The 27,749-nt window shown below is 35.9% G+C and overlaps 1 protein-coding gene across 1 annotated transcript in view; it reads right to left on the bottom strand.

Annotated features, from left to right (window-relative positions):
• The window catches only part of LOC150110021 (ankyrin repeat and FYVE domain-containing protein 1), a 532,825-nt gene that overhangs the window by 354,843 nt on the left and 150,233 nt on the right, over positions 1 to 27,749 (bottom strand). The window contains 1 exon segment of the mRNA XM_090395273.1: positions 6,475 to 6,624. Coding sequence (XP_090251399.1) covers positions 6,475 to 6,624 — 150 coding nt within the window.

Below are 27,749 nucleotides of genomic sequence, written 5' to 3'. Positions count from 1 at the left end.
AATCATCTTTGATATATCTGGACATTTGACATATCAAAAATGTCAAATTTCCATCCTCCACATGAATGAAAACAGCCTGGATTTCCTACTGTAAAAGGATAAGAATTATGCTCAGATTACATACACATCAGCATGTAATCTAATAGCAAAATCCCAACATCAGTAAATGATATAGGGATATATTCCCTCAGAATTGCCAAACCAGCATGAGCAGTTGTAGCAAATTTTTTTGATGGTAATTTTTCAGAAAATAATACTTTACATTTTTCCCTCAGAGATTTCTAATTCTATTATATTTTTTTTCCAAAAGCCATTTGAAAGTGATCAGTGATTCTGCATTCCACTGGAAATAAGAAAATAAGCCATTATCAGTACGCTCACCATTATCCTCCTGTCCAGTAGTAGGCCTAGTGGCTTATTATGATTTCAAGTCATCTTGTCTGGTCTCTATCCTCTATGGATGTATCAGAGAACATGTTAAGGTACCTAGTCCTGTCCATTGTTTACATGCTGTAACCATTTTTGTCTATATTGCTGAACTGTATTACAGGTATCATATTTAGTTATTTCAAGATATCTGTTTTTCCTCCAGTTTATCAATGCATATTCTTTAATTCTCACAAATTTCATTTCAACTTGTTTGTGATAGTCCAGGCTTCACTCCATAGGTAAATATTAGTCATGCTAGTGTCTTGTATACTTGATTAATTATTCAAAGTGCTCCACTGCACTTTTGAATTTTATTATTAATTACAATTTCTTCTTCGTGAGTCAGACTATAACTAAAATAGTTGAAGTAGCTTATTTGCTCAAGTATTGCATTTTCAATATTTTACTTACAACTTAATTAAAGCATAATTTTGTTTTTTTACAGATGTTATTGCCATATAATTTTTTCAATAATAAGAATTAAAATGGTTCACAGAATCTTTGCTATTGTCTAGAAGCACTTGGATCACCTGCATACTGTTGTATGCAGGTGATCCAAGTATCGAGATGGCTACTGCTTCATAAGGGTTATTTTCATGCTTTCCATCTCCAATGTCTGACAATGGCATTGATATATATGTATTCCCAATTTAATTGCTATAAGATTGTATTTATAAAAATTGCTATTATTATTAGGTTTGGGGTTTCATCAGTAAGTTTTTCTAAAGTTGATTTTTGTTCAGAGAGTCAAAGGCTTTCTTACAGTCTAAAAATGCTACATTTGTTGGTTTATTGAATTCTTTGTGCTTTTCAAATAGTAATTTCAAAGAAGTAATTGTCTTCACAGGATCTGCCTTTGCAGAATTCATTCTGTTCCTTATCTATCTTATCTCTTACTGACTAATTGGTGTTTTTATAATTTTTGCATCCACTACTGTGAAGATTTATTCCACAAGAATTGTAAGTTTTCATAGCTGCCATTTGAAGTTGTTAATATATCATTCATTTCCTATAAAGAAACATGTTCTACTAATTATTTTTGGATGGCAGTATTTGTAATTCTTTTATAGTATGTGACCATAAATCCTGAAAATATTGTAGCCATGTAGTTTTATCAATGACATTGATTCTTACATTCTTTCTTGATTCAGAATATTTAAAATTTTATAAGTTATTGGATCATCATCATCATCAGCTCAACAGCCCTACGTGGGCCCTGACCTTTTTTTAGATTCTGGAAGAAAAACTTTTTTTAGATTCTGAGCATCTAAAAATCCTTATGAAAAAAATTAGCTAATTTAGAAGAGAAAATTCTTGATAATATGGGTTGGATGAGACATGAGTCTGTAATTTAATACATTATGTAAAAAAGTAACACTGAGTCCGGTTATATAAATGAGTGGTGCTGTCAGTGATATATGCAAATGAGCCATGGCATAAAAGCAGACATTTGAGTAGTTTTCCATTTTTGTGTTTGGAGTGGGAACAAGACATCTTGTGACAGTAAAATTCTCAGATATGGTTACAAACCATCATAAGACTAGAGGTCACCAAAGTCAAGCAGAGGTAGCCAGATGGTTGCATTTGAGCTCTACAGACTGTGGAACTAATGCAAACATTCAAGAACAGCATCCACGAGATACAGTGAAGGAAGGCCACAGGTTACAACTGCAGTGGGTAACCAATATATCCAATTATCTGTTCACTGAAACAGGAGTGCTACCCCAAATCGTATGATATGACATTGTGTTGGCTACAGGAACATTTGTATCTGCTTCTAATGTGTGTGACCAGTAGTCTGCATGCTCCTATTTCTACACAACAGGAGAGAACATTTGAAATGGGCCAGGCTCCACGTCAACTGGATACAAAACCAATGGGGAATTGGTATTATTTACAGACTAATCTCGATTTGCTCTAAAAGCAATACCAGGAGTGCTCTGACTCATAGCGCACTTTATCATTCTAATATCTGTGAAAAGGACACTTATGGTGGAAGTAGTACGGTAGTTTGAAGAAGCATCTGTTGGGTAGATCTGTATGTGCCTCCTAGTGGAACCATGATTGCTGCAACTATAGTTCGCCTGCCGATTAGAGATCCTTCGACACTTCTGTGCATCTCAGAAAAAGGAGAATCCATTCCGATAATAGGGTAATCAGTCCGTACTGTAGGAGTTGTTTATTATTACCGGTCGGAAAATTAAATTCTCTTATGATCATTGTAGTTAACTATGTTGCTTGTATAACAGTTGGAAAATTTTACCTATAAAGCACGTGATTTCGTGTGTTGGCGACCAATTCGGACGTCCTTCATCGACTATTCTTGGAAAGATGCGAAGCAGGGACCTACAAATGGTGGGTGAACTATACAATAGGGAAGACATTTATCCTACAAGATGATGATAATTATTATTATTACATGATACCTCCAAGGAGTCCAAAGACTCATTGAGGGAGGGGAGGGTACCTACTATACAACTCTCTACCCACTACAATGAACTGCAACTACAACACTGCTATCTATCATGCACCACTACTATTTTCACAGACAATCACAAACATCCATACCCACAGCAGGATTTGAAGCTGCAGCCTTTTGGCTGGAGAGTGGATACACTAACCACTCGGCCAACTAGGCTGGCAATAATGCTCATTCTTTATCAAGAAAAGCATGTGGACCAATATCTTCAAGAAAAAACTATTGTACATATAATCTGGCAAGCCAGTTCTGACCTTAATCCTATGGAGCATGCCTGGGATGCTCTAGTAGGTAGATATGCTGCTATTATCAACCCCTCCCCCAAATAATCTTGAGGGACCTAAGTGAGCTTTGCAAAAGCAATGGTCATTATTATCAAGTGAGGTCCTGGACATTATAAACAGTATAAAACATTGATGTGAGTACTGTATTACTGTGAGGGGTGGTCTCATTCCTTATTGTGGCACTCTGATGATTTCATTTTGACCACTGTCTTCATGTACCCATTTGTTACTGAATTTAACTATTTGCAATTTACATAGGTGTTTCTTTTATATCTCATATTATACTACTTTCTGCCAAATTGCATAAAAATTCATCATACAGTTTTAGAGTTAGTGATTTTTCTTTGTTTCTTAATTTATAAAACCAGTATATTATATAGTCGTAGTCTATTCCTGATCTGTGTTCTCTTGCCAACCAAGTATGTTTATGATAATATTTGTATGGGAGAAAAAATTTAACTTTAAAGTTATTATAAATTACATAACAGAAATGGGAGAGGGCTAGTCGAACTATTTCCTCAGCATGTACACCAATGGCTGATTTCATTATTTATTTCATTACTTTCTTCATTGCCATCCACTGGAGCATATTCCTATGACAGAAATACCAGTAATTTAATTCTTATTTGTATTGGTTTATATTAGTACGTACTATATATCATTGACTAATTGACTGAAGGTATGCTATTGGTTTAAATTAATTCAGCAGTTCCATTTTATGCTTCATAATATGGCAAAATATTTTTAAGATATTTAAAAAAACAATCACTTTCAATGTTGACAAATGTCTAGAACAAATCTGGTAGGATGAAATTGCTAAAATTAAAGGAAATTTAGAGCAAAAAGATAAAAAGGGAGCTTCTAGAAATAATCAAAAATAGCATTCTGCAAATTCACATTAGGACTGTGTTAACACTTTCTGAATACGGTCAGTGTTCAGCACTTGCAGTGAGAAGAAAACACATACAATATGTTTCAGTAATAGCTAAGACAAAATAAATTTAATTATTCAACATTTCAACCTTCACATTAAGGTCATTATTAAAAGTACATGCTATATATATATTGCTTGTCAATGATGTTTCTTCTGGATATTTGGGCGGCTGACCTAATTACTAAGCAACATCTTGAAAGTACTATTGTTCATATTCCTTAACAATGGAAAGGAATAACTCTGAACAAATAAACAGTAACTTAGTCCATCTTCCAAAATCTCTAAATGTTCAAAAATAATTGCACAGTATATCGTTTTCCTCACTGGTATATATAGAAATCATAAAAACTGGGTTAACCAATTTTATAAACTATTCAGCTTTTTTAAAACTACATCAGATCACATTCAGTGTGATCTGATGACTTTTCAGTGGCAGTAGCTATTTCTTTACACCTGGTCAATTTCTGAAATCTAAACACAAGTTTTGTTCTTGTTACAGCTTACCACTGAGTATTTGCTATTTAGATTAAATTCAATCCTGTTAACATCAACTATGCCATTTATTATTACAATCTAGGAGGATCAGAAACTAAATGTGTGTTGAGTGGTGTGGAAACATTCATCTCATGATTACATGATGAGGGTGTCACTTAACTGAACAGCAAACAGTGTAATAACTATTCAGACTTCGGGAATGACACAATTAACAATAACTTAATATAAACAAGATAGCACTAATACATATATCAACTACCTTAACTGGTATTAACACTTTGCACTCTTAAACTCATTAAGCTAAGTATTAAGTTGATCAAGTTTCTCAAATCAAGCTTGAAACAATGTTCAATTCTTACTCTACCTGCAACTTAAGATATATTAACTTCAGCCTACAGTCCTACCTGGATTAAGGTTTACAACACAACTTTAAGTTCATAAAGTTGTTTTAAAGGTTCCTTGAAAACTACAGTAGTATGGGGGGGGGGACGACTTCTTTGTAGTGTGAGTATCAACTCAAGAATAAATAATCCCATAGAAGACTTCAATTTAGGATAAGATAAATGATATTTTCTTCAACTTAAAAAAAAAATACATCTGTCCTTTTGTCGGAACTTAAAACTATTCTCCATAGCTTAACATTTTCAGACTGACAACTGTTCTGATGAACATCTATCATTCTTCTGAATTACAACTAACAGCACCCCCTTATCCCAAAGTCTACTAATAAATTACTAACGAATTCCTACCAAGTCCTCACATTACTTATCCACATTCTTCCTGGATCATGATTCCAAGTTATGACTTGACTCCCTTGATGACAGCCTTCATCATGACTCAATGACAACTTTTCCATGATTCAACTCTTCTTTAACTCCATGCCCTTATCATCAGATAAGGGCATGGAGTTAAAAGTCATAATTTACATAACAATACACCAGTCATCAATAGAGCATTGTGATGTAACAACATCAGTAATGACTCAGTCATAAGTTGTGAGTAATGTTGCTTTGAAGACTTAATTTTTATTTTTTTTTTCTTTTATGTACATGTGTATATATATATATATATTTTTTTTTTACAAGCAACAGCATAATATATATGTGTATATATATATTTTTTTTTACAAGCAACAGCATAATAGAGTATAATTTTTCTTATTTGGTGTGCATTCTCTCTCTCTCTCTCTCCCCCCAAAGGAATTTATGTACCCATCATGAAGCCTTTTCTCATCACAAATGAAAGCACTAATAATTACAATGAAAGTTCTTAGTATAGTATTAAAATTATTTGATAAGTAATGTTATGTTTTTAATTTGTTTTAATATTTCAAAAAAAAACATTAAATTTTATAGCGTACCACTCACAACAGAACTGCATTCTTAGCTTTGGTTTTCAGCAGCCAATCAGTAGAAACATTAAGCAGAGGTACCCACTTTAAGGTATAATGAATTCTTTCACATCTATTCCCATGGTAAAAACAACCAAAAAACTAATTATGTTTGTTGTGCTGGATAGATATACCACATGTTCGGCAAATCTATCCTTAAATGAAAATTTAAGGATAGATTATAACATCTGAAAGTAAACTGAGTTTGCTGTAGGGAAGAACTTGAAACAAGTTGCTGCTATGAGATTTAAGCCAAGACTCTTCTGTAGTCAGTTCATCCTATAACAAAAAATGTCCACCAGATATGCTTATATATTTACTTCAGTAGCAATTAAAAAGAAGCAACTTTTATTTTCCACATCGAGAAATTAAAAGCATATCCAAAGAAACTTATGAATAAGTATACAAAAATAGTGTATCATTTTATGAATTTTTGTCTCTGAATGAAGCAAAGTTTACTTACCTGAGAATCAAATTCAATAAGGTACAAAAATACAACATCTTCTCTTTTTATCCGAATTGCAGTATGAAGAGGATAATCACTTTTAGTCTTGAACATCTTGTATAATAGTGGTGCACTCATGTGAACAAAGTCATCCCCAGTGAAGTCATCCTAAAGTATTCGATGAAAATTTTCCATAATCATTAAGGATTTTACAAAAACCAAAAAAAAATTCTTATTCTGACATAAGATATTACTATAACTACCTACATAATTACAGTAACTACCTAAGTAAGGTTAAAACACATGAAATAAAAACATAAAGTTGCAATAATGTCTGTTGAAAATAGAATGGTATCAATATAATCAGATGACAAAAGAAATTTATGACCAGTTCAGCAGAGGAACTCACAAATATTCTTATTAATTTGATAACTACTTATGTGTATTGTATATTTGATGGCTACTTATACGGTAATATTAATTTTACATAGGATGTCCGAAAAGTTCAAAAACAAGGAGGGTTAAATGCCCATCAGCCATCTGAATAGATGTTTGTAGATGAGTAGACACATGGCAAAAGAGATGGTTTTAAATTCTTCTTAACATAATAGAATTAATATTTGACAAAATATCTTCCTACAAAAAGAATGGAGAAGAATTCATTGGTCATTTCTCTGTGGGTCAAGAAAATATTTCCACACAGAAGAATAATTTCAGTGTGCTCTTTTCTTAAAACAATTCAGAGATTTCTTGATAAAGGCCAACCACATAAGCAAGAGCTGTCTTTGGAAGACTGCCAAGAAGAGTCAATTCATGTTGAAGGGGGTGGGGGGGAAGAAATAAAGCGATGTACGAATTGGTCACCAAAACGTGAAATCATGTGCTTTATATGTAAAATTTCTAATGTTATACAAGCAAAATAGTTACCACTTTAAAAACTACAATGATCATAAAAGAGAAGTTAATTTTAAGACCTGTAATAATAAACACACTCATCCCACAATACAGATTGATTACCCATTATCGGAATGCATTCTCCTTCTTTTGACATGCACAGAAGTGTCGAAGGGTCTTGTATCTGTGGGCATACATACTATAACAGTCAATAACTTACAAGGGTGAACATTGAAAATTATATATTTTGCAACTAATGCTTCCAGGATCATATTTTCTAGAATTCATAATAATTTGCATTATATTTTTCTCTCTCTCAGAGAGAGAGAGAGATTTAAAGACTAACTTTGAATCTCCTGCTTTTGACTATTTGGTGTCCTTGTCCCCTTTTAGTAATACTCATCTGTTGCATTTACAGGTCTCCAAACTCTAACCTCTTCACTTTCCTCTCCATGAAGCTTAACCACCTGCATTCCAGCTATCCTAAGAGTGAAGTAATCTTCCCAGGTTCATTTATGTCAGCAATTCCAAACGGCTCTGCTTTTCCAACACCTGTGACCAAGATGGATGAGACATGAAAGCCACTCCATATACAAGATGTGACAATTTAATTTCTGAAATGGCTGCATAAGTGTTGCTCGTGTGGTGATTTGGTTGGAGTCACTTGAGTAATCATGTTTGTACATCTTTTAACTAATGTGTGCATAAACATCAAGCCGATAGAGCCATTTGAAGTCAGCTAGTGGAAAAAAAAAAAAAGTCTGTGGGTAAACTTTGGCATAAAGATGTGTGATCGAAATTTGGAGCAGCGCATTAAACATCAAATTTTGTGTGAAAATCAGCAAAACTGCTACTGAAACGTTAGAGATATTGAAAGTGAAATATAGTAAGGATGTAGTGAAAGAGTCAAGTGTCTTTGAGTGGCATAAGATATTCAAAGGTGAGTGAGAAGATGTGAACGGCGACTCCAGAAGTGGGCAGCCAAAAACAAAAATGACAGACACAAATGTGAACAGAGTGCAAGATTTGGTATGGTCTGACAGACAATTAAGTGTGCAATATGGCTGATGAATTGCAAATGAATCGAGAAACAGTCAGAGTAATTTTATTGAAGAATTGGGTATGCGAAAGATTTTTGTGAAGTCTGTGCTTCGGATCTTGATGGACGAACATAGGCAGCAGCAGGTTCAAGTTGCGACTGATCTTTCTGCAAACAAGCACATTTCTGAAAGTAATTACGGGTGATAAAACCTGGTGCTTCCAGTATGATCCCGAAACAAAACATCAGAGCATGCAGTGGAAAACATGGAGTTCGCTACATCTGAAGAAATGCACGCAAATCATGTTCACAGTTCAAGACCATGCTGGTGTGTTTCTTTGATCAAAAGGGGATAGTCCACTATGAATTCATTGAATAGGGATAAATGGTCAACTAACAATGCTATTTAGGGGTGCTGAAAACAGTATGAGATTCTGTTCGGAGAAAAAGACCTGAATTGTGGCCTGACAAGCGGATCATCCATCACAACAATGCCAAGCCATAGTGCACTCATTGTAAGAGTTTCTGGCCAAAAAATTGATTACCAAATTAAATCATCCTGCTTATTCACCCAACTTAGCTGCCTGTGATTTCTGGCTGTTTCCAAAATTAAAAACTGTTAAAAGGACAAAGATTATCTGACATCGCTGATGCCCAGCATAATGTGATAAAGGAACTCAAGAGTATTCCAGAAAAAGAGTTCGAAGTCTGTTTCCAAAAATGGGAACACTATCTAACAGTATTCCCATTTGGTATGTATAAATGCACAAAGAGACTACTTCGAAGGCAACAGTATCTAATAATGTAGAGTTCCAAAAGTAGGTTTTTTTTTTTTTTTTTTTTTTTTTTAACAGGTGCATTCCAGGAATTAAATTGTCACACCTTGTATACACACACACACACCAGTGGCACCACATGCCTATTTCAAATGGGTGTGCTGTCGTGGCTTATGAACCAACACTACAAAATTCACACCAGTTCGATTGTATGATTGCATTTTTCTCGATGTATGAAAGTTTTAAGAGTGCATAGCACATCAGTGTTCATCTTAATTTTTCCAATGAAATTGTAGGATAACTTTGAATACTTTATCTATTAATTGTAACCAAATCTGTGCAGAGTGAGGGACAATGTGTTTGTTTTAAGATACTGTATGTTAGAAAACAACAATGAAGGAGAATGCTATATTTGGCTGGTATATTTGAATTACTCAAAAGATGAAAAATTTGGAAGAGGAGGACGAGGCATACCTCGTTTGACTACAATACTGTTTCCATTGTAGTCTGTTTCCTTTGTAAATATGGGCAAAACAAGTTATAAACTTATCAAAAATTATATATTAAAATCTTGTCTATATTATATATAAAAATTTGCCTACCATGTCACAGTTCATGTACACAAAACAGATGAAACTCAGAAAACAAAAACAGCAACTCATAACAAATGGCAATGTCCAATTGGATTGGTTGACACAATAACCAATCACAGCCTCCAGGTGCTATTGTCTCAGAGCTCACTCTGCCTTGCCTTCTGAACAGTTTAAAAAGTACCAGAACGCTAAGAATTCGACCCGATGTGCCATCTGTACATCTTTTCAAAGGGCTTAAAGGTATATGTATTTTGAACACACACACCTGGGCTATTAATGCGAATGCAATGCAACGTTTACGAATCAAAAAGTGTCCTCTTCATGAAGCATTAATATATTGCGTTACTTTTAGGAATCACATGAAGTCTGGAAACAATTAGGGAGTCTTTAACAGGAATAAATGCAAAAGTATAATATCAGTGATATTGCTATTCAGTGGATGAGCACCACATACCTAGCATACCCTGAACATTCGCCTGATACGCATGCATGCACACACAATGACCTAATGCAAAATGAACATCTACCTACCTGAATTCTGAATAACCCTCATCGCTCACTCAATACTTATTTCTTTTTAACCTATTCTCCTTTGAGATACACCATAGAAGTAACCTCATCTTGGTAATTCAGATGAAAATCATGTGCAATTACCCATCCCTCCCTCTCTCTCTCTCTCTCTCTCTCTCTCAAAGAAAGCCATTCTCCAGCCACTTCCAACTTTGTGTCCTTTGACAATACAATGGTATCAAGTGAGATACCACCAGAATTTCTACTCTCTCTTTCCATGGTTTGATTATTGCTTTTGCTCTTTTAACAACGAAACACTTGATCTGACACATACTCAATGACAAGGCCTCCATTCCCCCTTATACCTAAAATACTGGTGAAAAAGCAAGAGTGAAACAATGAGAAAGTGAAAATAGTATGTTATTCAGATATAACTATACAGAATTAAGACATGCTATGATAGAAATGATTCAATATGTAGGCTGTGTAGAAAGAATGGTTGAGAATTTTCAGATGTGTGGAGTAAGTGTGAAGGAAAAAGGGATTTATATAAGAGAGATGACCTGCATTTGAATATATTTGGTATTAGGAGTCTGGAGAAATTATTCATTGGTATGAGATCTACTACAAAGAGTCAGAGAAACTAGATTGTAATGAGAAGGAGGAATGGTGAGAATTAGTGAACAAGAGTGACTAAATAATGCAACTATATTAATAATATGAATATGTTTATGCTTAATAATAAATTTTGCTGTTATTGTGAAAAGGATAACAGACATGAAAGGAAGGGGGTGAGATACTAATGATATCGGATGATTTGAGTCCAGTTAGGGTAGATAGTTATAACTGCAATATTAGCAACAGTTTTCAGGTAGAAGTAAGTTTGAAGCTATATGGCATAAGGTAGAGTCTAACAATCAAATACATAGTGGGGTAATTCTACAGATCTAGTGGATCAGCTGCTAGTGACTAGATGAGAAGGATACCAAAAGTGTGCATGAGAAGTATTTAAAAAAAATTATGCATCAATGATGTAATATTGGAAAGTGTCCCTAAATGCAAAGAATAAGCAGAGCAGCAGAAGTGAATATTTATATATATGCCATCTTATTAAGCAAAAAAGATATTAAAGAAATATCGTGTGCATAAAGATGTCAGTTATCAAAATGATAAGGTGAAACACAATGTTACAATGACTATAACATAAATAAAAGATACCAAGAATTTATATACTTGGTTTAATCCTTTATCAAAGTGTAAACACTGGGACAACTTGTGGTAAAGGTGGTATGACTTCACATCACTTGCCTTAGTATCCCATAATGCAAAGCACATCTCCTTATGGAGATGTATAATGCTATGCATTATACATAGGACATGGCATAGCACATGTATTACGGACATGTATAATGCTCTGCATTATACATGTCCGTAATACATTTTACCTTTATTGAGGTCTCGTCAGTGGGAGCCAGACCCATAAATGCCAAGGTTGAAGTGAGCTTACTCCACCTTCACAATGAGTTGCCTCAGACTTGAACTATGTTCAGGCGCAAACTAGACTTATTTGTCTGTTTGCTTCACTTGGGAAAAAAGGATTAAAACCTAGCTTATAAAATTGCTTGGTATCTTTAACATAGTATACCCAAGTTTAAAAAACTTTCTACATCTTACTCTCATCCGGAGATTTTTATTTAATAAGGTCAAAGCATCCTATGACAACTTGTTTAGGTAAAATCTATAAGCTCTGCATCACTTCAACCTTGGCATTTATGGGTCTGGCTCCCACTGACGAGACCTCAATAAAGGTCGAAGCCGGTCTGGGTAGTGACCCCCCCCATAACGTATAACATCATACATGCCCGCTAGGAGATGTGTTTTACATTATGGGAAATACTAAGGATAGTGATCGGAGTTTACTCCACCTTTACTACGAGTTGCCTCAGACTTGAACTACGTTCAGGTGCAAACTTGACTTATCTGTCTGTATGCTTCACTTGGGAAAAAAGGATTAAAACCTACCTTATAAAATGCTTGGTATCTTTAACATAGTTGAGGAGGAGATACTACAGCTGATACGTAAACTGAATATGAATCTGGTAATAGTGGCTGATGGGATCAGTACAGATGCTAAAAGATGTTCAGTGAACTGGCTGTTCCTTTGCTGGGATGTATAGTTTAAGTCTCAGGACAGGAAATATTCCACAGAAGTGAAAAGAATGCATGATAATCCCATTGCATAGGATAGTGTAAATATTGATGTGTCTTCCAACAATCAGTATCTCTGGAGTGGTGTCAAAGGTGTTGGAAAAGTTGGTAAGAAATCGCATACAGAAATATTGACATATAATAATGTGATGAGCAAATTATAAAATGGAATGGATAAACCATGATACTTTTGGAGTTAGCTAAGGAATTTGACAGGATGTCACATGGAAGGCTGTTGCATATGGGATTGGATTATAAATTACTAGCTTGGAAAGAGGATAATTGAGTGGTGGTTATCAAGTGGTGTATGGAAGATGTGAGACAAGATTAAAAGGCAACTACTGGTCTACCCCACTCTTAGATCTAACTGTAGAAATAATATCTCTGAATAAAGCATCAAACAATCTGTTAATTTCTTCACAGAAAAATTTTTCATTGTTCTCACTCCAAAAAAGCATAATTTTCATCTTTAGATAAATAGATTTTCAGAGTCATAATGGACCCTCACAGCCCTAAAATTAAAGAAACATTTGAACTCATGGTTTTGGTGATTTCCTGGAAAAAACTTCTAAATTTAGAACAGTGATTCCATTAAAGGGTTCCACTTAGCAGGTACATCTTGAACTAATTTTATATGGTTGACATTTAATTCAATTTGAATACTTTTAAGTATACTATAAATACATGTCAATATCAAATTTAATAGCACCAAGTAGAAAAATAATAGCAGTTTCACTGTTTTGTTTTATAAATTCATTGCTGTGATTGCAATTTGAATGATTAATCATAGATGCTTTACTTGCATTTTTTTTCCTGTATACTACCCAAAGATATTTTTTGTTTTGCATATTTTATATTCTGTAAATTTTGAATCGTCACAAATGATAAAATTCCCAATAATTGATGTTTTTTTTTTTCATGGACAAAACTATCATCATCAAATTCCTGCCATGTACCCTCAAGGGGTGTACAGGATAGGATAGTACTACATGAAAAAAATTACATCATTACTAACTTCCTATCTACAATTTTCCTCCAAATCAGTTCTGTTACTTGTCAAGATTCCAACCGTATCAATCCACCTATATCTTGGTCTTCCTCTGGGTCGTTTTGCTGCAAAACTATTCTTACAATATTTCATCATCATCATTTTCTGATATGTACCCTCAAGAGGTGTTTAAGACTACAATGACTGTACTACATGATTAAGTTTACATTATTAATGATCTCCTATCAACAATCTCCTCCTATCAATGAGCTTTGGTATGCTGTTGCCCAAGGTAAGGAGATGGTTTATCCTGATCTGTTGTGTTTCATATTTTCTGTTTTGACAAGCAAATATTTGCAAAAACATGCAAATCAACTAAATTCTAAAGCAAAACTGAATATTCGCACATTCCTAACAAGAATCTGTAATTAAGTTTTGTATATCTGGAAAAGGCAAACGATGCCTAGAAACCAGCTTTTCCAAATGCTACAATTATATTAAATAAATGAAATATTATAAAGGGCAATGCATAGTCTACATTTAAATTGTAAGGTAGCAGTTAAAACTAAAGGAGATACAAGAAGATGGATAGAATCATCTTGTATGTACCTTTTATATTCTTGGGATTTTTAGACCACCGTTATTGTTAAGATTACGATGGTTGATAAGAATTTCACAGACCTTCTTAAATTTACACACATACCACATTTTGGTGTGATGCAAACAACAGGTGCCTTTCTGAACTAAGTAATCTAGGATTTTAACTCTAATATAACAACACTCATGTTAAATTATGGATTAGGCCACTACTTTTGCTGTATTAAAACTATCTATATGAATTTTTTCCCTGATGATGATGATGCTAAAATAGAATATAGCTTTGATGTAGTTTTTTTTTCCACTAGAAGTCAGGTCAGTAGAATAACAGTCGATCAAAGCATTGTCACTTTGGCATACTATTTGAAATGTAATATAGCCTGTCTTTGTATATGTATACTCCAGATAATGACTTAATATGAAGGTCGAAATGTAAGGAATTAAAGTAATTATTCCTAACACGGTTGAAGTCTTCATAATTTTACTGAAATGAATGCTGATCAATGTATAAGACAATGTACAAGGAAAGAATTCTCATAATTCACAGAGATTCGATGCATAAGGTGCAATCACTACGGTAAGCTAAAGATACATATTTGTTTTAATTGACCGGCATTTTTAAAATGTAGAGACAGCAATCTTATTAAGCTGAAAAAGAAATTCAGCTCACCAAAGGCAGTGAGAATATATAACTGTATGGAGAAAGCAATGCTCAGAGAGCAGATTTAAACTACTTGCAAAAACTTAGCATTTGCTTAAAATCAGGGTCTAATTTTAAAATCAATAAGTTAATTAAATCCAGAGATTTGGGATATCCTTGAGAAGGTTACTGACAACTCAGCTAAACATATCCTGGAAACAAAGTAAAATTCATAGTCACATTTCTTAGACTTAAAGATCAGCAATATTTAAATAGCCAATGACAAATTTAAATTTCTCTTCATAATGAAAATAGCCAACTACAACCCAGTGATAACAAGAAAAGCCAACTATTAACAAGAGAAGATAACACCAATCAACCAGAACTAAGTGATAACAGGAGCAACGAACTCCCTCCAATGAACAGTTATGTGATTAACCTTTCTAGTCACGCCTTGAGCAACGATGAACTCTCACTACTCAGTAAATGTTTAAACTTTGCTGTTGCCCCCAAGGCTGTAAACAAATTGGATCTTATATACCATACTGAAAGAAGTATAAGATTTCTCCCAACCATTGCTGATAAAATATGATTAGAAACTTCGAACATTTTAAATAATACTAAAACTATTGAAAAAGAGAGTCAAAAGGCTTCACTTCGGTGATGCAAAATTATTCAAATGAAGTAAATATTGAATGCAACATTTTTTAAAGCCGAACAGAGAAACTACAAGAGTTTCATGCCAAATATAGATATAGATAGAAACTATAAAAGTTTTGGCACATCCAAGCATAAGCAAGCCTTTCATGACGGGGGCAACTCGTAGTAAAGGCGAAGCAAGTTCTGATCACTATCCTTAGTATTTCCCATAATGTAAAACACATCTCCTAGCAGACATGTATGATGTTATACATTATTTGGGGGGGGGGGGGTCACTACCCAGACCAGTTTCAATCTCTTTTTTGAGGTCTCAACAGTGGAAGCCAAAAACAGATGTAAATGTAAATACTCAGGTTGAAGTGATGCAGAACTTATACTTTACCATACGAGTTGCTAAAGAGGGTGTCACATCACAAAAGGCACCAAAAATTACTGAAAAAGAGAGCCAAAAGGCTTCACTTTGACGATGAAAAATTATTAAAATATATTCTATATTCGGCATAAAACTCTTGTAGTTTCTCTATTCAGCTTTGAAATAATGTTGGATTCAATATCCACTTAATTTGAATAATACTAAAACAATAACTAGCAACCTAAACAAATCTGAATTGGCAGCTGTGAAATCTTTAAAAGCAAATCAAGACATCATAATCACTAGAGTAGATAAAGGTAGTGCCACAGTTATTTTAAACTGAACAACGTACCTGGAAAAAATGAATCAATTAGTCTCAGACAACAGACCTGTCAACCTGTGAACTATAATCCAATCAGTCATCCTGGCCTGCAGATACAGTTACGATTCAAAAGCAGAACATAACACAACAGCCCCAATTATTATCTAGCCAAGAAATTAGCATCAACAATCAAATAGTTGGTAGGTCATTTCCCCTCCTACATTAAAAACACACAACACTTTGTAAACCAAAATTAAAAAGATCACACTAGAAAAAAAATGATTTATTTGTCAGTTTTGAAGTCTCTGCACTTTTCACAAATATCCCAATCAATGACACAATTCTTCTTTTACAGGACAAATTCCTGCAAGATATCACAGTACTCTTTGCCCATGCATTATGTTTTGGTTATTTGATGCAATAAAATACTTTTTACCTGTAGAAAGATGGAATAGCCATAAGCTCACTGTTACCCCCCCCCACACACACACCCCCAATTGCTAACTTTCATATGGATGCTTTTGGGTAAGTTATTCCTATACTTCAAAACCCACAGTCTGGCTTAGATATTTGCTGTTTTAAGGATACTTGTGACATAAGACTGAATGATATATGCACGTAAACACAAGAAAGATATTTAATTAACCAAATATTTCGGTCTGGAAAAAGCAGACCATCTTCAGTGGTATTACAAGAACAGTTTAAAAAAAAAAAAAAAATACAAGCTGGAATACTAACAACAGATCGTTAAAAATAGAACATGCCACGTGATGTTATATCACTAAGTATTAAGTATAAAACGGTATTCTTGTGTAGAGGCTTAAGTGCTGTGAGGACATTATGTTGGAGGTTTAATGGATTTTTTGCAACACTCAGAAAGAATTAAATTAGAATTTAATACTCCTATATTTCGTCCTAGTCACTAGGACATCTACGGGGATTACAAAAACAATTAATGTAACATGCACACAAAAACTTACAATACTAAGCCCAACCACGTGGGTGACACAAAAGTCCTATCTAGGTGGAGCGCCCTCTAAGGGCGGTAGTAGGTGGCCTGGAATGTAAGGTGGGACCTCTGGTGACGAGTGTTTCCCAAATCTTCGGAAGCTTAATGCAACCGTATTTGTTAAGATTTGGTTGGTTTCTGAGAGCTGCTGCTGCTGCTTCTAAGAAAAGTCTCTCTTTCTTTAATTTGCTGTGGTGGAGCATGGTGGTTTTCTTTCATGATACTCTGTGGGTGGTGTCCAAAACATGGTCAGCCAAGCCTGAATGGCCATAGTTGTGTTTAACGATGTATGACTTGTGTTCCTCCAGGCGGATGGATGCTGATCTGCCTGTCTGTCCAAAGTACGCAAGCTTACAGGAACAGGGTACTTTGTAAACCTCAGGCAGAGAAAGAGGGGGGGGAGCTGATCTTTCGTAGAACGGATAAGGGTAGCAAGTTTGCGGTAGGGCTTATATGCTGTGTGTAGGTTATACTTTTTTAGTATCTTGGCTATTTTTTCCGAAGTGCCTGGGATGTAGGGTATGGTGATGGCATTTTTAAATTCTTGTTGACGAGAGGGACGGGGAATGGGGGAGGAATTGATTATTTTTTTGATACTGTGTTCACTGTAGCCATTGGAGAGGAAAGTTCTGTGTATGTGGTTAAGCTCAGTAGTGAGGGCAGTTCCACTGGAACAACTACTCGTGCCGCCCTCGCAGTGACGAAAGCAGTCATTGGCTCCCTACATACAGAGCTCTCCACCGTTCTTAACCCTAAACTTTGGTCGATTCTCTCACATTTCGGAAACATCTGCACAGAGAGAATTTCAAAAAAATAAAAAACAAACACGTCAAGAAATACAGCAACCTGGTTAAAGACAAACCACAACCACAAATTCAACCGCTCCAGACAGTAATTAACCTCTCTTCCAAAAGGCTCAACGAGGATGCCGTCAGCGCCCTTGGCCTTGGCCGTAATTTTGCCCCAAAAGAAGTGCCGGTGCTCGATGTAATGGTTAACGTCGAACGGGGGATCGGTCGCTTACCGTCGGAGGTAGCCAACAACATCAGACTCGACGTAGCCAACATCCTTGCTCACTCTTCGCTTCCAAAAAGTAACTTATCTTATGCTCAACGTATGGCTCTCCAGAAACTACGCAAAGAAAAAAGTATCGTCATCACCAGAGCGGATAAGGGTAATGCCACAGTTGTTCTTAATACCAGAGAATACAATCGTAAAATGAACACTATCCTCCACGATCGCGCTACCTACATCCCGCTAGAACACGACCCCACAAAAACACAAGTTAAGAAATTAAAAATCTTACTTAAAAAAGTAACCTCCTGGCCCCCTGACGTCACGAAAAAACTTAAACCTTTCCGCTCCCGTCCCCCCCCGAATATACGGTTTACCAAAAATCCACAAACCCAATTCCCCACTCAGACCTATAGTAGATGCCACCAATGCACCTTGTTACAGACTGTCTAAACAGCTGGCCAACTCTGTTCCCCCCTCACCGGAAATTCAGCTTCCTATATAAAAAACTCGACCCACTTTAAAGCCCTTACAGAAAATCTAACCTTGAACAATACAGACATATTGGTAAGCTTTGATATCTCCTCTTTGTTTTACCAATATTCCCTTAACTGACACTTTATCTCTCTTAGAAAACGTTTTCCCCTCTGACATCTTAGATCTCTTTTCCTTTGCCATCAACTCTGGGTGTTTCTCTTGGAATAACAAAATCTACAAGCAGATAGAAGGAACCGCCATGGGTTCCCCCCCTTCTCACCCCCCCCTTGCCAATTTCTATATGGAAGATTTCAAAAAACGAGCCATAGACTCAGCCCCACTCAACCCTTCTATCTGGCTAAGATATGTAGATGATGTGTTCTCCATTTGGCCTCATGGCCCAGACACGTTAGACTCCTTCCTCGGTCATCTCAATAGCCTACATCCAAGAATCCAGTTTACTATGGAAAAGGAAAAGAACAATTGTTTACCCTTCCTAGACACCTTAGTCACGCACCTGCCCAATGATACACTTGCCTTCACTGTATACAGAAAACTCACACACACACACAGGCAGATACATTCACAAACTCTCCCACTGCCACCCCTCACAACAATATGGCATCATTAAAACCCTTACCAAGAGAACCCACAATCTTTGTTCCAGTGGAACCACCCTCACTACTGAGCTTAACCACATACACAGAACTTTCCTCTCCAATGGCTACAGTGAACACAGTATCAAAAAAATAATCAATTCCTCCCCCATTCCCCGTCCCTCTCGTCAACAAGAATTTAAAAATGCCATCACCATACCCTACATCCGAGGCACTTCGGAAAAAATAGCCAAGATACTAAAAAAGTATAACCTACACACAGCATATAAGCCCTACCGCAAACTTGCTGCCCTTATCCGTTCTACGAAAGATCAGATCTCCCCTCTCTCTCTGCCTGGAGTTTACAAAGTACCCTGTTCCTGTAAGCTTGCGTACTTTGGACAGACAGGCAGATCAGCATCCATCCACCTGGAGGAACACAAGTCGTACATCGTTAAACACAACTATGGCCATTCAGGCTTGGATGACCATGTTTTGGACACCACCCACAGAGCATCATGGAAGAAAACCACCATGTTCCACCACAGCAAATTAAAGAAAGAGAGACTTTTCTTAGAAGCAGCAGCAGCTGCTCTCAGAAACCAACCAAATCTTAACAAATACGGTTGCATTAAGCTTCCGAAGATTTGGGAAACACTCATCACCAGAGGTCCCACCTTACACTCCAGGCCACCTACTACCGCCCTTAGAGGGCGCTCCACCTAGATAGGACTTTTGTGTCACCCACGCGGTTGGGCTTAGTATTGTAAGTTTTTGTGTGCATGTTACATTAATTGTTTTTGTAATCCCCATAGATGTCCTAGTGACTAGGACGAAATATAGGAGTATTAAATTCTAATTTAATTCTTTCTGAGTGTTGTAAAAAATCCATTAAACCTCCAACATAATATAAAACGGAATATTTTGAAGTAGAGACACGATTGGAAGAAAAATAAATAAATTAATGAGTAATCTTGATTAGACTTTCCCAGATTTTTCATATAGATATACAGTCATTACAATTTAGGTTGGAACGATGAAGCAAGGCCTCCACGCTTTCCTTGAACAAATGTTCGAACCTATAACGGGATCTATGTAAGAGGCGAGTCCTGGAACAAAAGATGCTGTGGTTACAAGAACAGATTTAAAAATAAAAATGAAATACAAGCTAAAATACTAACAATAGATCGTTAAAAATAGAACACACCACGTGATGTTATATCACTAAGTATTAAGTATAAAATGGAATATTTTGAAGTAGAGACATGATTGGAAAAAAAAATTAACAAATTGTCTTCTTATTTTCCTTCTCCTAAAGACAAACGCTCAACTTTATCTCTTCCTGGAGTTTATCAAATTCCTTGCAACTGTGATCTCTCCTATTTTGGACAGACTGGACGTTCTCTTGAAAAAAAAAGAATCCTTGCCGACATCTTTCCTCAAGACATTATAAAACTATTTGATTTCGTAATACATTCTGGATATTTCGTATGTCAAAATAAATTTTACAGCCAAGTAGAAGGAATGGCCATGGGAATTCCTCTTTTTCCTGCTTTAGCCAACTTTCATTTAGAACATTTAGAAAAAGTTCTCTTCTCATCTATTTTCCCTCAACCATTTTTTTGGGTAAGATATATAGATGACATCTTTACTATTTGGCCTCACAGCAAAAACTCTTTACCTTCTTTTTTAAATAGTATTAATTCCTTGCATCATCGTATAAAGTTTACTATCGAAATAGAAGAAAACAACCAGTTATCTTTTTAGACGTTCTCCTCATCCGGTCACCTTTAAGTATTCTTACAACTACAGTATACAGGAAACCAACGTTCACAGGTTGTTATATTCTTAAAGAATCAGCCATCATCCATGTCAAAAAACAGGAATTATAAAATGCCTCATCAGAAGAGCCAAAACTAATCTTTCTACTTTTTATTATCTACAGAAAGAACTTTCTACTATCCAACAACACATGAAACTCAATGGCTTTTCTAAAAAAAAGTACTCAACATCTTCTCAATTCTTATAATCCTCCACAAAACAACAAAGTTTCAATACGTCGAGTGTCTATTCCTTATATCTCTGGTATTTCAGAACCTATCGTGAGAATTTTAAAGAAATATGATTTAACAACTATGTATTCACCTATTAACAAATTGTCTTCTCATTTTCCTTCTCCTAAAGACAAATGCTCAACTTTATCTCTTCCTGGAGTTTATCAAATTCCTTGCAACTGTGATCTCTCCTATTTTGGACAGACTGTACGTTCTCTTGAAAAAAGAATCCAAGAACATCAATCCTTCACAACAAACCTGAAAAGTCTGGATTGGCTCAACACAGGATTGAAACTGACCACAGCATCTTTTGGTCCAGGACTCGCCTCTTACATAGATCCCGTTATAGGTTCGAACATTTGTTCAAGGAAAGAGTGGAGGCCTTGCTCCATTGTTCCAACCTGAATCGTAATGACTGTATATCTATATCAAAAATCTGGGAAAGTCTAATCAAGATTACTCATTAATTTTTTTTTTCTTCCAATCATGTCTCTACTTCAAAATATTCCGTTTTATACTTAATACTTAGTGATATAACATCACACGGCGTGTTCTATTTTTAACGATCTATTGTTAGTATTCTAGCTTGTATTTTTTATTTTATTTTTTTAAAACTGTTCTGGTAATACCACTGAGGATGGTCTGCTATTTCCAGACCGAAATATATGGTTAATTAAATATCTTTCTTGCATTTACATGCATATATCATTCTGGCTTAGATATGTTGATGATGTTTTTGTTATATGGTCCCTTGGCCGCCAGACATTAGAACACTTTCCTCAGCCACTTAAACAACACAAACACAATTGAAAGTCAGAACACTTTCTTTTCTAGATACACTTGTCACACATCTTCCTCCCAGCAGTACAAACTACGTGTCATTAACATACTAAAAAACAGAGATTGAAGATTTGCTCCAGTGAACAAGCAATTTTATGAAATGTTGAACAAGCAATGTTATGAAATGTTGAACAAGCACTTTAATTATTATTATTACGACACCTCAGGGAGTTCAAAGACTCATCGATGGAGGACAGCTGCAACTCCTCCACCACCACAATCCACCAACTACAATGAACCACAACTACACCAATGCCATCTACCACCCACCACTACCACTAGTGTTTTCACAGACAATCACAAACATCCAAGCCCACAGCGAGATTCGAACTCACAGCCCTTTTCACTGGAGAAAAGATACACTAATCACTAGGCCAACCAGACTGGCCGAGTGATTAAATTAATTAAATGTTTAATTAAACGAATTAAAAGTTATCAGCAATAACTTCCTGAAAAATGGCTACAGCAAAAACTACTATCAACAAAATTTGTCACAAGACTCCACTTAAAAATAAACTAAATTATAATAAAACGATAGCCATTCCATACACTAAATGGATATCTGACAAAATAAAACAGAATACTACAAAAATATAACCTCAATGCCACCTTTAACCTCCTGCAAAATCAAAGAACTTATTCAACTCATCCAAGGATCCATTTCCTCTGTCGGCCCACCCTGCAGTATACCATATTCATTGCACATGTAATTTGCCCAACATAGGTGAAACAGGACGGACAATTCCTATCAAAAAAAGCAACATAAACAGCACATTAAATTTAACAACTATGGTAAATCTGGCTTTTCTGATCATGCCCTGAATACTCTAACAGAAGTGACTGGAAAAGCACCTGTTGTTTACATCACATGAAAACATCGTATGAGCATAAATTTAAGGAGGCCTGTGAAATTCTTATCAACCACACTAATCTTAACAATAATGGTGGTCTAAAAATCCCAAGAATATGGATGGCACATATTCTACCCACATAACCTTTGGATCTGAGAGTTAATTATAATTAGGACTAAATAATCTAGCATCTTAACTCTAATATAAGGGTTGTCTGAAAAGTTCTTGGCTTAACAGTGAAAAAACAAATTTATAATTTCAAAATTATTTTTATTTTTCAACATAATCTTCCTTAAGACTGATACACTTATTCCAGCTCAGCGCCATTACCCATCCCCGTAGTGGTTTTCAGTAAGATCTGCAAAAGATCTCTCTAGAGCTGCAATCACCTCTTGATTCGAAGAAAAACGCTGACCAGCGAGGAAGAGTTTTAGTTTTGGGAAGAGATAGAAGTCAGAGGGAGCCAAATCTGGGGAATAGGGTGGATGTTCCAACAATTCATAATATGCAGATCCCTTAATTTTCCCATTGCTAAAACACCTTTGTGGGCAGATGCATTGTGCTGATGAAAGATGATTTTTTTTCTTTTGCAAACCAGGTCTTTTCTCACAAATGTTTTCATCTAGTCTGGTTAAAAGATCGGAATAATATTCTCCGGTTATTGTTTTATCCTTTCAAGATAATTAATAAACAAAATGCCTTTAGCATCCCAAAACACCGATGCCATGACCTTTCTTGCTGATGGAAGACTTTGTCTTCTTTGGTGTTGACCAACTGGCTTCTGTCCACTGTTTTGACTGCTGTTTGGATTCTGGTGCGTAATGGTGAATTCAAGTCTCATCCATAGTAATAATTCGACGCAAAATCAGTTTTATTCTTGTTAAAACACTCCAAGCACTGTTCAGAGATTTTCATGCAAGTGTATTTTTGATCTGCTATGAGCAAGCATAGCACCCATCTTGCGCAAAGCTTTTCAGCAAAATATATCCTACACATTCTTTTGAAATGCCTATAGTCTCAGCAATTTCATGCACTTTGACTCGTCGGTCATCCAATACCACATTGTGTACTAGATCAATGATTTCTGGTGTTGTTACACTTTTGGACGTCCTTCATGTGGTTCAAATTCAATGTATGCACGCCCACGTACAAACCTTGGCAGCCCATTTCTTAATTGTCGAAAAAAAGATAACAGTGCCCATAAACTTTTATGAACTTCTTTTGTTGTTAAACCTTATTTTATAAAGAATTTTATAACTGCACAATACTCAATGTTATCCATTTCAAGGGATACAGACAACACTTTTGCTTCAGACAGACAGCTGTATAAAACAAACTACTTGATAGAATGACTTGCAATTTTACATGGATGCTTATGACAGATGTAGCAACTTCGAAATAAAAATATTGCCGATACTGTTGCCATCTATGGTCGAGAACTTTTCAGATATCCTCATATAACAACGCTCATGTTAATTTATTGATTATGCACCAATTTTGCTGTATTAAAATTATATGAAGTTTATTTTATTTTATTTTTTTTTTTTTGCTAAAGGTCAGGCCAGTAGAAAAACAGTTGGCTGTCACTTTGGCATACTGTTTGAAATGTAATATAGCTTGTCTTTATGTATATATACGTATGTATTATATGCATGTGTGTGTACTCCAGAAGATGACGTCAATATGAAGACTGGAACATCTGGAAATAAAATAATTAGTCCTAACATGGTTGTAGTCTCCATAATTTTACTCAAATGAATCCTGATCACAGTGTAACACTGAAGGAGAGTACCTAAGCAGGTACTACAGCTTCTACATACTAATGCTAGAAGCATCAGGAATAAGAGGGAACAGTTTTTGGTACTGGTGCAACCTTGCCCAAAGTTATAGCCATTAATGAGATTTGGCTAACAGCAGATGCCATAGTTATGGGGATAGAATGTGATGGATTTAGTAATTTCAGAGAGGATACAGTACACAGAGGCAGAGATACTGCTGATGATAGCAAATAAATTGCAGCCAACAAGGCTGCCCTATGAGGACAGATTGATGGTTCGTGGATTGCAAAAGTTGGTTGATGGGCAAAAAAATGGGGAAGGGGGAGAAGGTAGGATAGAAAAATTTCAGTTATTTAAAGAATTTTATAGGACTGATGCAGGGGGAAATGGTTCAATACTTGGCCAGAGGGAGCAGAACAACAGGTCATCCCTGGAAGTTGGGTTTGAGTGTGGTTAGCAAGGATATTAAGGATAGATTTTTCACTTGAAGAGTGGTGAATGAATGGAATTGGTTGTCTGAGTATGTTAATAGTTTCAAGGAGAGGTATGACAAATGTGTTGATAGTTTCGGTCTCCCACAATGAGTCTTAGGAGTCCATGCAGTAATAATAAACAGAATGGGAGAGGAAAGACTAGAAGAGTCTGCAGGAGAAAAACTGTGTGTGGTTTATAGATGTTTCAAATCCAAACAGATTGGTAACATCATTACAACACAAGGGTAACTGTGGGTCCAAGATAATGTTGAAATACATGTTGATAGGCAAAAAAATGGGGGGGGGGGGGGGAACAGGAGAATAAGAAATAAAGGGAAATCATTGGTCAGCTTGACTTGGCCAAAAATTATGCACATCAGTGACACCACATTGAGCGAAGAGATAGAATGCAAATGGTATTGCATTTTCAGGGAGGACAGAGGGAATGGGATAGGAGGTGGGGTATTGCCAATAATAGTTGAGGGACTTCAAACAACAAAATTAGACATTAACAAGGATTTTTAATCTGTAGAGATATTTCATTTGAGGCTATCTGGTGTCAGAGGCCAATAGGACCTGATATATTGTAAGTTGCTACTGTAAACCAGGATTTTCACAGGAAGGAAGATGTGGATGTCATGCATTGGCAAATTTGCATGAGTGCAGGCTGATCAATTATGGGAAAATGGATTCGAGGGAAGAAGGGAGGCATGGCAAGATGGAGATGGAATTTATATAATTGCAAATGGATAATTATCTGAAACAGCATATTATAGAGGGGAACCAGAGGTTGTAGTGCTTAATCTGATAATGGTTAGCCATAACCAAGATAGGCACTCTGCCTCCAATCAGGAAGAGTGACCATGCAAGTCTTGTTCTGAGAAGTTGCTAAAATGTGAAATTCTCTGTCAAGAAAGGGTTTATCTTGAACTATAAAGCTGGTAATTATGACACACTTAGGTGGCATTTGGAACAGTGTCATAAGCTTGAGAAGTTACTAGGAAAATATGTCAGTAGTGCATGGGAAGGGGTTAGAGATTGTTTGAGAGAAGCATTATTAGACTGCATATCCAGAGAAGGATAAACCAAGTGGGGATTAAGTGGATGAGAAGAGATATAAGACAAGAGCTGCAAAAGAAAATATTGTGGAGAGAATATAAAGAAAAAGGTGTTCAACATACTCATGAGCAGTACAAAATGCAAGCAAGAGGGTTGACTAATATGGTAAGAAAGGCCAAATCAGATGAGAGAAAATTAGTTAAGCAGGCTCAAGTAAATCCAAAAGACCCCCCCCCCAATATGTAGCATCATGTAAAAGGAAGAATGACTATGGAAGGATGACTTTAATCAATACCAATAGCATGAAGGTGACTATTTCTTTTGCTTTGGTCACCTTCATGCTATTGGTGATCACTTTGCATTGCAAAGTGATCACCAAGCAAAAAAGATGTATCATTCAGGTGGAGATTTTGCAGTAGCTGATGTGTCAGAGACATCAGAATAGAGATGAACAGGAGGTGCTCAGCATATTGAAAACTATGAACACAGCAGTGGAACTAGATGACATGTCAACCAGTGTGTTAACCAAATGTTCAAGAGAACTAGCAGTGCCTCTGACAAAGTTGTTCTAAGTCACAGCTCTGCAAGAGTCTAAGCTAGTGGAAAGAGGATAAGATAGTTCCATTACATAAAGGTTGCACCAAGCCAGAAGTTGCAAACTACAGACCACTTAATATCTTGGGAGTGGTGGTTACAGTGTTTGAAAAGTTGGTTAAAAGTAAAATTCAGTAGTGGATGGATAGGAATATGAAACTACATGATGAACAACATGACTTTGTAAAAGGTAGGTCCCGGCTTAGTAATTGACTCATTTTATAACGGCGATAAGGAAAATGGCTACACCATGATATTGCTGGACTTTTCAAAGCCATCTGACAGAGTATCACATGAAAAACTATTACATAAGTTTGACCAAATGGCAATGGATATGAAGCTGGTGGCAAGGATAGGAAATGGCAGAGAGAGACACCAGAGTAGTATATTGAGGAGTGGAATCTAGAATAGAGCAACTAATGGAATGCCTTAGGGTTCTGTACTAGGATCACTATTTTTAATTTGTATACTAATGATATTAGGGAAGATTTAATGGGAGGGAAATATATTCAGTTGTTTGCTGATGATGCAAAACACAGGGAGAGCAATAGTTGATAAAGATGTAGATATCTGTAGGATGATTTTAACAAATAAGCACTGTACAAAGGATAAGTTTTGTATTTAATGTTACAAATGCACTTCAGGTTGAAAAGGTTAAAGATTACATACTGTGTAACACATGGATGGTACTGAAGGAAATTGATGTATCTAGGGACTTGGGGATGATGGTGGCCAGGGTTGAAGTTCAGAGGACATATTGCAAAAGTCAGCAAAATAGCTCCAAGGATTACTTAGACACTAACAAGAGAGAGAGAGAGAGAGGTTATTATCCCTCTTTACAAGGCTATGATTCAGCCACATCTCCACTATTGTTCACAGATTTGGTCACCTGTGTTTCTTGGGGGATTAGGATGTGGTGGAGGGGATTTAGATATAAATCACCAATGACAAATCTGTGGAATGCTCCTT

The sequence above is a fragment of the Typopeltis vanoorti genome, chromosome 1 (assembly GCF_054136105.1).
Source record: "Typopeltis vanoorti isolate ZY-2024b chromosome 1, IOZ_Tvanoo_1.0, whole genome shotgun sequence".
Taxonomy (NCBI): Eukaryota; Metazoa; Arthropoda; class Arachnida; order Uropygi; family Thelyphonidae; genus Typopeltis; species Typopeltis vanoorti.
Note: the sequence above shows the minus strand (reverse complement) of the source record. Positions and strands in the feature narration are given on the sequence as shown.